This window comes from Ovis aries, chromosome 8 (genome assembly GCF_016772045.2).
Source record: "Ovis aries strain OAR_USU_Benz2616 breed Rambouillet chromosome 8, ARS-UI_Ramb_v3.0, whole genome shotgun sequence".
Taxonomy (NCBI): Eukaryota; Metazoa; Chordata; class Mammalia; order Artiodactyla; family Bovidae; genus Ovis; species Ovis aries.
In genome coordinates, this window is record NC_056061.1 from 29,179,018 (window position 1) to 29,192,745 (window position 13,728).

General features: G+C 39.7%; 1 protein-coding gene across 1 annotated transcript in view; it reads left to right on the forward strand.

Moving 5' to 3' along the window:
- Window positions 1–13,728, forward strand: part of SNX3 (sorting nexin 3) — a 48,879-nt gene continuing 35,151 nt past the window's right edge. Inside the window, exon 1 of the mRNA XM_004011226.6 lies at window positions 1–295. Within this exon, the coding sequence (XP_004011275.1) occupies window positions 134–295 (162 nt within the window). The 5' untranslated portion in view covers window positions 1–133. The remainder of the gene's footprint in view (window positions 296–13,728) is intronic.

Genomic DNA, 13,728 nt, shown 5'->3' on the forward strand with positions numbered 1-13,728 from the left:
GCGACCGCTGCGCGCGAGCCTGGTGTCCCCGCGGCGGGCAGCAGCAGCGGCGGCGGAGGTGTCGGTAGAACGCTGAGGAGGCGGAGGGAGTCCGCGGCGGCGCGGCGGCGGCGGTGGCTGCAGTAGCAGCGAAATGGCGGAGACCGTGGCGGACACCCGGCGGCTGATCACCAAGCCGCAGAACCTGAATGACGCCTACGGGCCTCCCAGCAACTTCCTCGAGATCGATGTGAGCAACCCGCAGACAGTGGGGGTCGGCCGGGGCCGCTTCACCACCTACGAGATCAGGGTCAAGGTGAGGCCGTCTTTTCCCCCTACGGAGAGACTCCTGTGGTCCCGGCTGTCCGCCGCGGACCATGGAGCGCAGACCCTCAAACGGCCACGGCCGCCCAGGCGGGGACCCGTGCTGACACGGTGGGGCAGACTTGTCCACGGGCGGGGTCCAGGCCAGGGCCAGTCTTCGTGTAGGGCTTTCGTGCAGGGCTTGGATGGGGGCTTGTAGGGTGAGCTGAGGCCAGCGCTGGCACTTGAAGAAGGTACTCGGAGAAGAGGGCGTGGGTTGAGCGCCTCTGGCCCCTCAAGCAGCTGATCTGGGAATGACATTTGAGTTGGAAAGGGGGTAGATCTTTCCAGAACACAGCCCTTTATCGAGGATGGAGCTATCTGTGACTGAGAAAGAGGGTTTGCGCAAAGTTGAAGCCAATCCGGTTTTCTTTTCCTGGAGACTATTCCCCCCGCCCCACCCCGAGTCGGCCAAGCCAAGCTGATTCCTCTCAGGCCCTTCCGTGCTACCAAACTCACCTAGATTGCACGCTTTTCTGAACAGAACCTCCAGAAAGTTTACAAAAGCCTGTCAAATTTGGTAGGGCTGAGCCAGGTGAGAAAACGGTGATGGAAAATGATTGACCTTAGTATTTTGGGCCACAATTGTGCTAAAGGCTGAGGAGTGGGAAGTGTTGCCTGCCTCACAATGAAGACTACACTGCTTTAAGAAAAGATCATTTAGGGATCTTGCTCTCCTAATTTCGAGATTTGCACTTCACTGAATGAAAGAATCAGCTGAAGTAGAACCACATTTATAATTTCATAACCAGTATTTGTTGGCAGTAAGTAATTCAGATGATTTGAAAGATGCTAATTGAGAATAGTGCTTCATTCTCACACTCTACTTCAGAATTAAAGAATTTCCTCATGTATGGAAGTATCTTTAAAAATTAGTTACAGTGAAACGAATCCAGCTCCTAATGACAGTAACAAATTACTAAAAATTAAGCCTAAGAATTTGGTTTACGAGTAATCAAATTTTATGTAACAAGTTACTATTAACATTCAAGTGGAGTAATTTCTCATTAACTTTCTCATTTTTTGTGTGGTAAGATAGAATATACCATCTTAACCATTTTTAACTGTACAGTTTAGTAACGTTCAGTTTATTCACTGTTGTGAAACTCAGACACTTAAAAATATTACTTATGTGTTGCTATAAAAATGTAATAATCATCCAACTTAAAATATGAAACTAACCTGTTAAATGGTACAAGTCACCCTTGTCTCTCTAAGGATGTGTAAAACATGAGTCACAAGCAGTCTTGTTACACGAAACTGCAGAATCTGAATTCCAGTGTACCTAAGGAAGCATATTGTCGTGTAAGCCTAGTGAAAAAAAAATGAGGCATTTTTTTCCCCTTAACTTTTGGAATGGTTTTGGATTGCCTTTAATATATCGCAGGTTGTAACTGAAAAGAACTTCTTTTACTCTCATTCATCAGCATATTTTCCTTTATTTCTTGTGCTACAGCAGAGCTTGGTATTCCTGTTTCTAAACTTCCAGAGCTAGTACTTCCTGTCACACAACTGAAGTGGAATCTCCTCATTTAATAACTTTGTGTTTGTCATGCTGAGTTCTTACATAGTAAATGGACTTTAAGTATAATAACAATTAAAAAAAATTCATTTGATTTTTATTACCAAATAGCTTATGTGACACTTTAAATTGTGCTTATGTTATTGTCATTTGTATTTTGAAGAAAGTAATCCTTTTAAAGAGTGATTAATGAGTTAAGGAATTAACAGTATCCCCCATGGATACTGAGAGATGACTGTACTTACCTCAGAGGTAATATACACCTACATTGGTTTGTTAGATTATGTACACCGGTTTGTTATGTGTTAATAACTGTTAAGTCATAAGTGCTTGTGCCTTCTAAGAAAATATAATTGTTTCTAATGCTTATGAAATACCATTGGGGATTCTCTTAATAATGTAATGTGTTAACTGTAAATGCAGGACACCGTATAGTAAGATATTAGGACTTATTTTAGCAGCATGTGATTTTTGAGAGTAATTAAGGTACAACTGCCAGTGAGAGGAATAGGTAAGTCATTTTGTCATTTATTACTATTTTTCTAAACTGTTCCTTCTCTCCCTAGCCCCTGCTGCTTGCCTTCTGCTGTTGAATTTGACACGTGTCACACCATTTTATGTTCCAAAGTTTGGGCCCTTAAACTATCCTATGGTTACACTCTAATTTTAGTCTTGAGAAAAATGTTCCATTTTATAGAATCTGATTGAAATTACTCTAATTCACAGAGTAATTTTATCTGGATGGTGGCACTTTAGAATGCAAGTTTCCCAATCTCCATTTATCTTTTGGTTTGAGGGTAGTGTTTAAGACTATTAGGATCTCTTGATTATCTCTGTGCTTTTAAAAATAATTGATACAGTATTAATGTTTTTTAAAATCATTCTAATGGTAGGCATAGCAGAGAGCACCATAAATGATTAAAGGATTTGGAAACCTCAGGTTCTAGAATTATTTTGGCATATTAAAGAGAAAACTGAAGGGGAAATTCAGTCACTGTTTATAAAGTTTGTGCTATAATGTGGCTTTAATTTTCTGAAGACTTTAAGTTAATTAAGGTGTATTGTACCTAGAGAAAACTGCTTTGAACCAGAGTGAGTTTAAGGATTTTTCTTGAGCTCTGAGTTCAAAGAATAACTGAGTAAGGTGCAAAATCTAAGGTCCACTTCCCTTCTGTAAAATAAGTGTGCTAATAATAGTACAGTTGATTCTTTGTATTTGAGGATGCTGGTTCTGCATATGAATATTCAACCAACCACAGATCTAAAGTAGTTGGAAAAAAATTCCAGAAAGTCCCAAAAAGCAAAACTTGAATTTGCTGCACACCAGCAGCTATATATATAACATATGCATTGTGTGTTAGGTATTATAAGTAACCTAGAGATGGTTTAAAGTGAAAGAGAGGATGTGCGTAGGTTATATGCAAATACTAAACCATTTTATATAAGGAACTTGAGCATCTGCAGATTTTAATATGGAGGTGTGTGTATCCTGGAACCAGATCCCCCATGGATACTGAGAGATGACTGTACTTACCTCAGAGGACTAATGACATAATACACATAAGTCTCTTTAGCACAGCGACTGGTATATAATAGGCACTCAAAAGTTACTTCTTTCTAAGTACAGTTACTTCTAAATTAAAAGTCATTGATCAGCTGACTATATTCTCTACGTTAATGTGCAGGTGAGTTACTAAAATCATTTGATTTTCTTACCAAGAAATCTAATACATTTGTGTCATTCCATGTGGGAAGTTGTGATGCCATTCAGAATGTAGTAAATTTCACACTTAAGACCAAAAATATTTAATAGAAGTCTCCATATTTTAAGGTGAGGGCTTCCCCCATGGTTCTAGTGGTAAAGAATCTGCCTGCCAGCGCAGGAGACCCAAGAGACTCAGGTTCAATTCCTGGGTTGGGAAGATCCCTTGGAGTAGGAAATGGCACCCCACTCCAGTATTCTTGCCTGGAAATTCCATGAGAGAGGAGTCTGGTGGGCTACAGTCCAGCGGGTCACAAAGAGTCAGAGACAACTGAGCAACTACGCACCTAAGCACACACAGACATGTTTTAAGGTAGTATGTTTCCTGTGATTGTGCTAGTATTGATTTCTTTTTTCAGTTTGAGATCTAATTGACATATAAAATTGTATTTAAGGTGTACAACATAATGATTGCTATATACATAAATGACTACCACCGCAATTTTCATTAACATCACCTCACATGCTTCTAAAAGTAGCTTTTTTAAGTTGAGGCATATTGAAACATAAAACTGAATAGTAAAGTTCACTAATAAACCTTGTACCGGGAAAGATAATGAAAGTAGCATCTTGACAGTATTTGCCATTCTGAACTTGTACTGGTAGTTCTTCTCTGGATGAGTCCTCTCATTTTAAATTGAGTCATTAATATTCTCTTCAGAAATAAATTAATTTTTAGACTTGTTTTTAGGGTTTATGTGAATTAATTCTTAAAGGGCCAAAATAGTATTTAGAAGAATCAAAGCGTTTTGGAGCCGAAGGACATCTGCAGAATCTAGGTAGGTTTATCAATTGACCATGAAAAGTCTGATATACATCTTTGCTGCCAGCTATGGCTGACCTCCAGGATCTCTGTCAGGGAAAGATAGCTTTGAAGAGTCTGTTCTTACCTAACCCATCCCTTAATGTGGGGGGAGTGACGCAGTGGCAATTAAAAAGTAGCTCTGTTATATTGTGTTAAGGGATCCTGTTTTATATTGTTCATTTTGGCAGATAAGGGAACCAACCAAGACACAGAAAAATGTCTCTTACCCAACGTAAATCATTGATATCTAACTCAAGTCAAAGTCAGGGCTCCCCTGATGGCTCAGACAGTAAAGAATTTGTGTGCAGTGAAGGAGACCTGGATTTGATGCCTGGGTCTGAAAGATCCCCTGGAAAAGAAAATGGCTACCCACTCCAGTATTCTTGCCTGGAGAATCCCATGGACAGAGGAGCCTGGCAGGCTATAGTCCATGGGGCTGTAAAGAGTCAGACACCACTGAGCGACCAAGCACAAAGCTCATATGAGTATCAGAGTCAGGGTTGGATTTGAAGTATTGTGGTCCTCGTTCTGTATTGCTTCACAGCTTCAGTTCATTTAAACAATACATTAAAACCTTTTTTATCTACATCCTGGGGAACCCTCAAGTGTCTGAACCTTTAGACGTCTCAATATTAGCATCTTTGAGACCTAAGAGTTGACTCTTCATTAATCCACAGTAGATAAGATGCACCCCAGAAAAACAAAACAGCTGAAAAGAATGTACTGTTGAATTCTGTGCTATGATGAAATCACCTGAAGAAAAAGTGTGTGGTTGATTGGCTCGAAATGCTTATTAAAGTCAAGCTTCTTATGTATAAGCTGAAAAGTAAGGGAATTTATCACCTGAGTACCTGTTGTGTTCCAGACAGTTTGCTGTATATGTAATTTAATCTTTGAGTAACCAAGCAGAGCAAATAATATCTTTATTTTGCAAATGTGGAAGCTGAAGTCATTGTTTATCCTCATCTCTTGTTCCTCCCTCATTCTCATTTTAGTCTTGCTGAACTACTTATATCTCCCAAATAAGCTGACTTCTATCCAGGCCTTTGCATACACTTCCTCCTCTGTCTTGCTTTAGCAGCCTTATCTGGCTATCATTACTTGTCCTGCAGAACTCAGCCTTGCTTTTACCCTTTTAGAGATTTTGCTGATCCCTGGAATCTAGACTGGATTTCCTCCCTGTATGTCCTTGTAGCCCTTTTAGGATTACATTTGTTTGCTTGTATGGGCTTCCCTGATGGCTCAGATGGTAATCCTGCAATGCAGGAGACTCAGGTTCAATCCCTGGGTCTGGAAGATGCCCTGGGGAGGGAATGGCTACCCATTCCAGTATTCTTGCTTGGAGAATTCCGTGGACAAAGGAGCGTGGTGAGCTCCAGCCCATGGGGGTTGCAAAGAATTGGACATGACTGAGCGACTTTCACTTTTTTCCCTGTAATTCCTATTTGTTCTGTAACCTTCTAGAGGACGGGGACTGTCATGATCACCCTAACTCAACAGCTGACATTGTGCTTGACATGCAGTGGATACTTTAGGAATAAATGAAATTTAGGAAGGTTGAGTAACTTGTCCAAAATCACAGCTATTAAATTGCAAAACTGGGATTTGAATATAGATTTTGTGATCTTCAGAGGCCATATTTTTTCTTTCACCTTCACTGAACATTCGTTATCACCTGGGGAGCTTTTGAAATCCTTTAGATTCTTTTTTAATTGGGTTAGGGTGGGATTTGGGAAGTGGTAATTTAAAAAGCACCCCAGCAAGGGCAGCTTGCTGATGTGCAGCAAGGATTGTACCTGGTGGCACCACGCTCTCTGTCTCTTGAGAGATGACAGGCAACAGAGAAGTATGAAAAAAAAAACAGAGCCACAGTGGTTGGTAGCCTCGATGAGATTTTTTAAAAGGCAAATTCTAAGTTTAATTAGGTCCCATTTGTTTATTTTTGTTCTCATTTCCAGTATTCTGGGAGGTGGGTCATAGAGGATCCTGCTGTGATTTATGTTGGAGAGTGTTTGCCTATGTTCTCCTCTAGGAGTTTTATAGTTTCTGGTCTTACGTTTAGATCTTTAATCCATTTTGAGTTTATTTTTGCATATGGTGTTAAAAACTGTTCTAGTTTCATTCTTTTACAAGTGGTTGACAAGTTTTCCCAGCACCACTTGTTAAAGAGATTGTCTTTAATCCATTGTATATTCTTGCCTCCTTTGTCAAAGATAAGGTGTCCATAGGTGTGTGGATTTATTTCTGGGCTTTCTATTTTGTTCCACTGATCTATATTTCTGTCTTTGTGCCATACTGTCTTGATGACTGTGGCTTTGTAGTAGAGCCTGAAGTCAGGCAGGTTGATTCCTCCAGTTCCATTCTTCTTTCTCAAGATTGCTTTGGCTATTCGAGGTTTTTTGTATTTCCATACAAATTGTGAAATTACTTGTTCTAGCTCTGTGAAAAGTACCGTTGGTGGCTTGATAGGGATTGCGTTGAATCTATAGACTGCTTTGGGTAGTAGCTTCTGCACAACAAAGGAAACTATAAGCAAGGTGAAAAGACAGCCTTCAGAATGGGAGAAAACAGCAAATGAAGCAACTGTCAAACAACTAATCTCAAAAATATACAAGCAACTTATGCAGCTCAATTCCAGAAAAATAAATGACCCAATCAAAAAATGGGCCAAAGAACTAAATAGACATTTCTCCAAAGAAGACATACAGATGGCTAACAAATACATGAAAAGATGCTCAACATCACTCATTATCAGAGAAATGCAAATCAAAACCACAATGAGGTACCATTTCACGCCAGTCAGAATGGCTGCAAGCCAAAAGTCTATAAGCAATAAATGCTGGAGAGGGTGTGGAGAAAAGGGAACCCTCTTACACTGTTGGTGGGAATGCAAGCGAGTACAGCCACAATGAAGAACAGTGTGGAGATTCCTTAAAAAACTGGAAATAGAACTGCCTTATGACCCAGCAATCCCACTGCTGGGCATACACACCGAGGAAACCAGAACTGAAAGAGACACATGTACCCCAATGTTCATCGCAGCACTGTTTATAATACCAGGACATGGAAACAACCTAGATGTCCATCAGCAGATGAATGGATAAGAAAGCTGTGGTACATATACACAATGGAGTATTACTCAGCCATTAAAAAGAATACATTTGAATCAGTTCTAATGAGGTGGATGAAACTGCAGCCTATTATACAGAGTGAAGTAAGCCAGAAAGAAAAACACCAATACAGTATACTAACACATATATATGGAATTTAGAAAGATGGTAACGATAATCCTGTATATGAGACAGCAAAAGAGACACTGATGTATAGAACAGACTTTTGGACTCTGTGGGAGAGAGAGAGGGTGGAATGATTTGGGAGAATGGCATTGAAACATGTATAATATCATATATGAAATGAATCGCCAGTCCAGGTTCAATGCATGATACTGGATGCTTGGGGCTGGTGCACTGGGACAACCCAGAGGGATGGTACAGGGAGGGAGGAGGGAGGGGGTTCAGAATGGGGAACACGTGTTTACCTGTGGTGGATTCATGTTGATGTATCACAAAACCAATACAATATTGTAAATTAACCTCCAATTAAAATAATAAATTTATATTTTAAACAAGGGCAAATTCTAGGGTAGTGGGGGGAGGGAAGGGAGAAAAAGAAGCAGATCCTTACATGTAGCAGAGAGGAAAACCAGTGATATTGGCCAAAAATGAAAACTATTTTTAAAGGGGAGACAGTTTAGATACTATCAAAGCATGCCAACAACTTAGCTTTGGGGGAAGAAGGAGAAGCATTTACTACATTCAACCAAGCCTGATCTTTTCACCCCTGTTTTATACCATCATGTCTATCCCTATGTAATAATCATGAAAGTAAGCCAGAAATCGGGAAGAGACAAAATTTATATCCATTTAAGAAATCTTTGTATTTTAGTAGTATTGCCACTCTATACCTTTAAAGTGGAAAATCTACTAGTGCTTAATTTTCAGGTATTTTGGTGATTCCATGAGATTTTTCATCTCACTTTCACAGTCATACTTACCAAAAAAAAAGGATTGAAATGTTATTTTTAGATACTTTTATGTTTGTACCATAATATGCTGCTTCCATGTAAGCAGAGCCAGCAGTTTTTTGACTATCAGATAAGAAAGATGGTGTCCGAGAAAATCAATACTGTAATCCTGGTACTGCTGTTTATGGATTGCTTAGTTAAATGATTTAAAGCTTTCAGCCAAATAAGGTGTTCTTTTAAAGAAATATTTAACTTAGAACCTATGAAATTGGACAGCATAGTAAAATATAACATATGGTCAGTTAAAGTATAGTTTGGACTGTTCTCACAGAGACCTCAAAAACTGAGTTAATTTTTTCATGTGAAGAAGTCTTGAGCAGGCCAGGGCTGGCATTGTGACTTGACTGAGCTTCCCGGTATCACATCCACATTCTAGGCAAGGCGAAGGCACATTTCTGCCCCATTGCCACATTTGGCGATAAAGGAAGCTGCGGAATTTAGTCTAGCTGGGCAGCCATGTGAAGAAAGGAGGAACAGACACTGTTCTCTGCTTCCACACAGTGGTGAGGAAGTGATTGGGGTCCGTCCTCTAGGGTGTGGCATGGCAACATTCTCATCTTGTCTTTTTTTTCTTTGTTTGCTGATGACTGAGATTTCAAAGTTTAGAGAAAGTTTATTTTATTTGTAAGAAATAAAATTTGAGCTCCTGTTAGTTTTGACACTCCTGAATGTAAGTTGGTTTTTGTTTTATTTTTATTTTCTTGATGTAAATAAGTTTGACCCCTTCCAGAGAAAATTTTGGTGAGTAGAAAAAGGAGGCAGGCATGAAGACATGGCATGTTCGATAGAAGTATATCATGGGATCGAGTTTGGGTTAGAAGTACGGAAAATACATGATTAACTTTTTTTTTTTTTTGCCTTCAGTGACTGTTTAAAACTATGTAGGAGGTTTTACTTGGGACCAGTGTTTTAGTTGATGACATTGTATAATGGAGTATATTGTTTGAGCCACCTAAATGAGTGAGGTCAGTGTCTCTTACCAGGGAACCCTAGGAAGACAAAATAACTTTAATTACTTAGTGCCTAACAATACTAGAATGATGACTTTCTAATTCTTTGCTCTCTAGACTTTTATAAATGAAGTAGCATCTCTGTTTCCTTGGCTTTCCTAAAATTATGCCACACCTGCCACCTATAGCTTGTTTACTTTCCATTTTTCCCCTTCCTGTCCTTGTGGGATGAGCTTCTCTGTTCTGTAGTAAGTTTGAAAATTCTGATTCATTTAGAGGAACAAAGGAGCCTCAAAGTTCCTTTTCTTATGTCTAGTTCTCAATATCTCCTCTTTTGCCATGACATTACGGATCATTTTCATGTGGAAACAAAGATAAAAGTCCTGTAGGCTAGGCATACTTCTGTGTATCACCAGACCTTTGTTTAAATTTACACTCAAAGATTTCCCTCATATTATATAACGGAGAACAGTCTTAAAACACTGATCACTATAGAACAGGGATCAGCAGCTGTGGGCTTCCCTATTTAATGTTTTATTATAACACAGCATATCTTTTAATATTTTGTTTACATAGTATTTATGACCACTTTTGCACTGAAAGGACAGGAGTAGTTTCAACAGCCTAAAATATTTACTGTCTTGCCATTTGAGAAAAAGTTGGCCAGCCTATGTTTTATGTAGCTTTGGAGTAGTGGAAAGCACAGCACCTGGAGAATCTTATTTGATTGTAAAATGTGGTCCTGTTCTTGAGTCCTGAATGAAATAGTAGACACCATTTTTTCCTTCTAAAGGTCGAGTTTTTGCAAAGACACAATCTAACCTTGTGAGTCATTACATCTGCTGTTCATATTAAGGCCAGCCACAAAGATTTTCAGTTTATAAAACTAGTTTTCTCACTTGAATACTTTTGTAAACTCCTTTGAATATCTAGAGAGAGAGAGAGTTGGGGCTGATAAAAACTGTTAGGTAGCTAGTTCATGGTGGTTTAGTTTCAGCTGATAAACCAGTGACAAAACTGAAGGTGGTGCCTGACAAAACTATAGTTTGTTCCAGACAGGATTGGGGTTTAGATATTTTCTAGCTCAGAATTAATTTTTTCATACCATATCATCATTTAATGTTTTGTGTTCTTACATGGTAATTCTCTACATGTTATAGCAGTATGCCATTATTAAATGATTAAATTGGTATTAGTTGAACTACTGATGTGGGTAAGTTTAATGTGTGAATTGTAGAAAGGGGTTAAGTTGAAAATTGAGGAACTGTGATAGTCTCAAAATGGAACAATATAGTAAATTGATAGAATTTTTATCTTAGTTTAAAAGGGCAGATGATGTTGATATACTTAAGCTGAAATAAATTGTAGAGATTTTCACTTAGATGTTAGATATGATTCTTATCTGTAATCTGTGCATTTGCCCAGTTTTATTCTCTTAAGACTGTAATCAGTTTTTTCCTAACTACATTTCTTTTTAGATTCAACTTAACATTTGAGTGGCTCCCGTGGGCCAACTCAATGGACATGGGTTTGGGTGGACTCTAGGCGTTGGTGATGGAGAGGGAGGCCTGGTGTACTGCGGTTCACGGGGTTGCAAAGAGTCGGACCTGACTGGGCGACTGAACCGAACTGGAATGCTAAGTTTAAAAAGATGTGGTTGCTGCATTTAGAAGTTCACACCAACCTGAAACAGGACTGGATGTTTTCTTTGATCAGTTTTCCCTAAAACTGTCCAATAAATGAACATTTATGAACCACCTAGTACATGCTAGTCACTGTGTTAATGTATGGCTTGCTCTTAAAGGCAGGAAGCTTATAGACTGGAGGTGGGGAGGTAGGTCAGTTTGATTTCATTCAGTTCAATGTAATGATACAACCTAGATAGCATATTCAAAAGCAGAGACATTACTTTGCCAACAAAGGTCCGTCTAGTCAAGGCTATGGTTTTTTCAGTAGTCATGTATGGATGTGAGAGTTGGACTCTGAAGAAAGCTGAGCGCTAAAGAATTGATGCTTTTGAACTGTGGTGTTGGAGAAGACTCTTGAGAGTCCCTTGGACTGCAAGGAGATCAGTCCTGGGTGTTCTTTGGAAGGAATGATGCTAAAGCTGAAACTTCAGTACTTTGGCCACCTCATGCGAAGAGTTGACTCATTGGAAAAGACTCTAATGCTGGAACGGATTGGGGGCAGGAGGAGAAGGGGACGACAGAGGATGAGATGGCTGGATGGCATCACCGACTTGATGGATGTGAGTTTGAGTGAACTCCAGGAGTTGGTGATGGACAGGGAGGCCTGGCATGCTGCGATTCATGGGGTCACAAAGAATTGGACATGACTGAGCGACTGAACTGAACTGAACTTCGTGAAAATAGTCATAATGTACAGTAGAACCCAAGCCTGCATGAAGGACCAGAGAGAACACCTGTCTTTTCCATTGTCAATGACCTGCCAAAGTCACACAGTATTAATACTGGATTTTGACCACTTTCTGCCCTGGGACCTATTGTTACTGTCTGGCTCAAACGTCTTTCCCTACCTCTTTATTTCTGGTTTGTTTTATTTTAAGCATGTCTTGGGCAGTTGCTGTGTCTCAGCTGGTATGGTAGGCACTTTCTTCTCTGTTTTCTTTGATATAGTTTTAGTTATCTGCCTCTTCTTAGAAATTGTAATGGCTCTTATTTCCAGTTAGAACAGTTCATAAAAATAGCCAGGGTCATTTTTATTTAACAGTCATTTCCTGTATCAGCCTGATCATGCTTTGTGATACAGCCATGAAAGTCTACCTGCTGTTCTCCTCTCCCATCTAACCCAAATGACCTTCTTTATTCCTCCTGCCAAAAGCTCATCCAGATATGTAAATATTGTAGACTGGTTTTTCCCAGTAACCAATATTATGTCAATTGCATAACTAACCACCCCAACAACAGTGATTTATTTCCTACATTCTGTGGTCTGGCTGGGCAGTTTCTGTGTGCTGATTTGTGCAACTGTTTTGAGCTGGAGAGCTGGCATGTCTGGCTGTCTATCTCCTGGGGCACCTCATTGTCTTCCACATGGCCTCTCATTCTCAGTAGGCTCTACTGACTTTCTTATATGGCTGTCTCAGAATAGCATTCCCAGAGAATGAAGATAGAAAGTTGCAAGACCTCTTGAGTTTTAGGCTTAGAAAATTGCTTGTCACTTCTACCACATTCTCTTGCTCAAAACAAGTCCTGGCTAGTCTAGATTCAGAGGTGGAGAAATAAACTCCACCTCTCAGATGACGGTAGTTTCAAAGAATTTGTGGCAACATTATCTACCATACATTACTTGTTAGGAATCTTCAAATGTCATAATTGGTGGCACCTGTGGCTTGGGTTATTGTGGGTGCAGAAATAATAACTCCCCAAAGATTTCTGCTTCCTAATAATTAGAATCTGAATGTGTTAACTTATGAGAATGTTACCTTTGGAGATATGATCAAATCAAGGATCATGAGATGGAGAGGTTGTCCCGGATTATCTGGGTGGGTCTGGTATAATCACAAGGGCCCTTATAAGTGAAACAGGTGGGAGAGTTAGTCACAGAAGATGTGACAGTGGACGTAGAGGTTGGAGTGATCTAATCGAGGACTTTGAAGATGGAAGAAAGGACCGTGGGCTGAAGAATGCCAGTAGCCTCCAGAGGCTAGGTAAGACAAGGATGCACATTCCCTAGACCCTCCAGAAGGAATGCAGCCCTAGTGACATCTTGATTTGTCCCACTGAGACTCATTTCAAGCTTCTGACTTCCAAAACCATAAGATAATAGGTGGTGTTTTAAGCTACTAAACTAGTGGTAATTTGTTAAAGCAGCAATAGGAAACTAATAACAATGACATGGCCCTGTCATAAAGATAATTTCCAACAGAAGGAAACACAATAGACTCACTCCAAGAGAATGAGAGTCAGTGGGGACTGGGCTCAACCTGATTCTGAGCCTTGGGTATAGGCCACACAGCCTTATCTTTCTTGTCTCCATCAGAATCTAGCACCATCAGCTCTCATTATCCCTTGCCTTCTAGTCTGCCAAGATGTTTTACCAAAGGCATAGAAAAACACTTTTTCTCATGGAAAAAATTGAATGTGTTACTTTAATCGCCTGTAGAGGATTATTTTTCCAAACTATAGAGAAAATTACTAAAAGACTGTTGCTTTGGCTGTTCATGTGTAAGTCAAAATTAACAACGCTGCATAACTAGTGTTTAATTTTTTAGGAAGATTGAGTATAAGAGAAAGAACCACA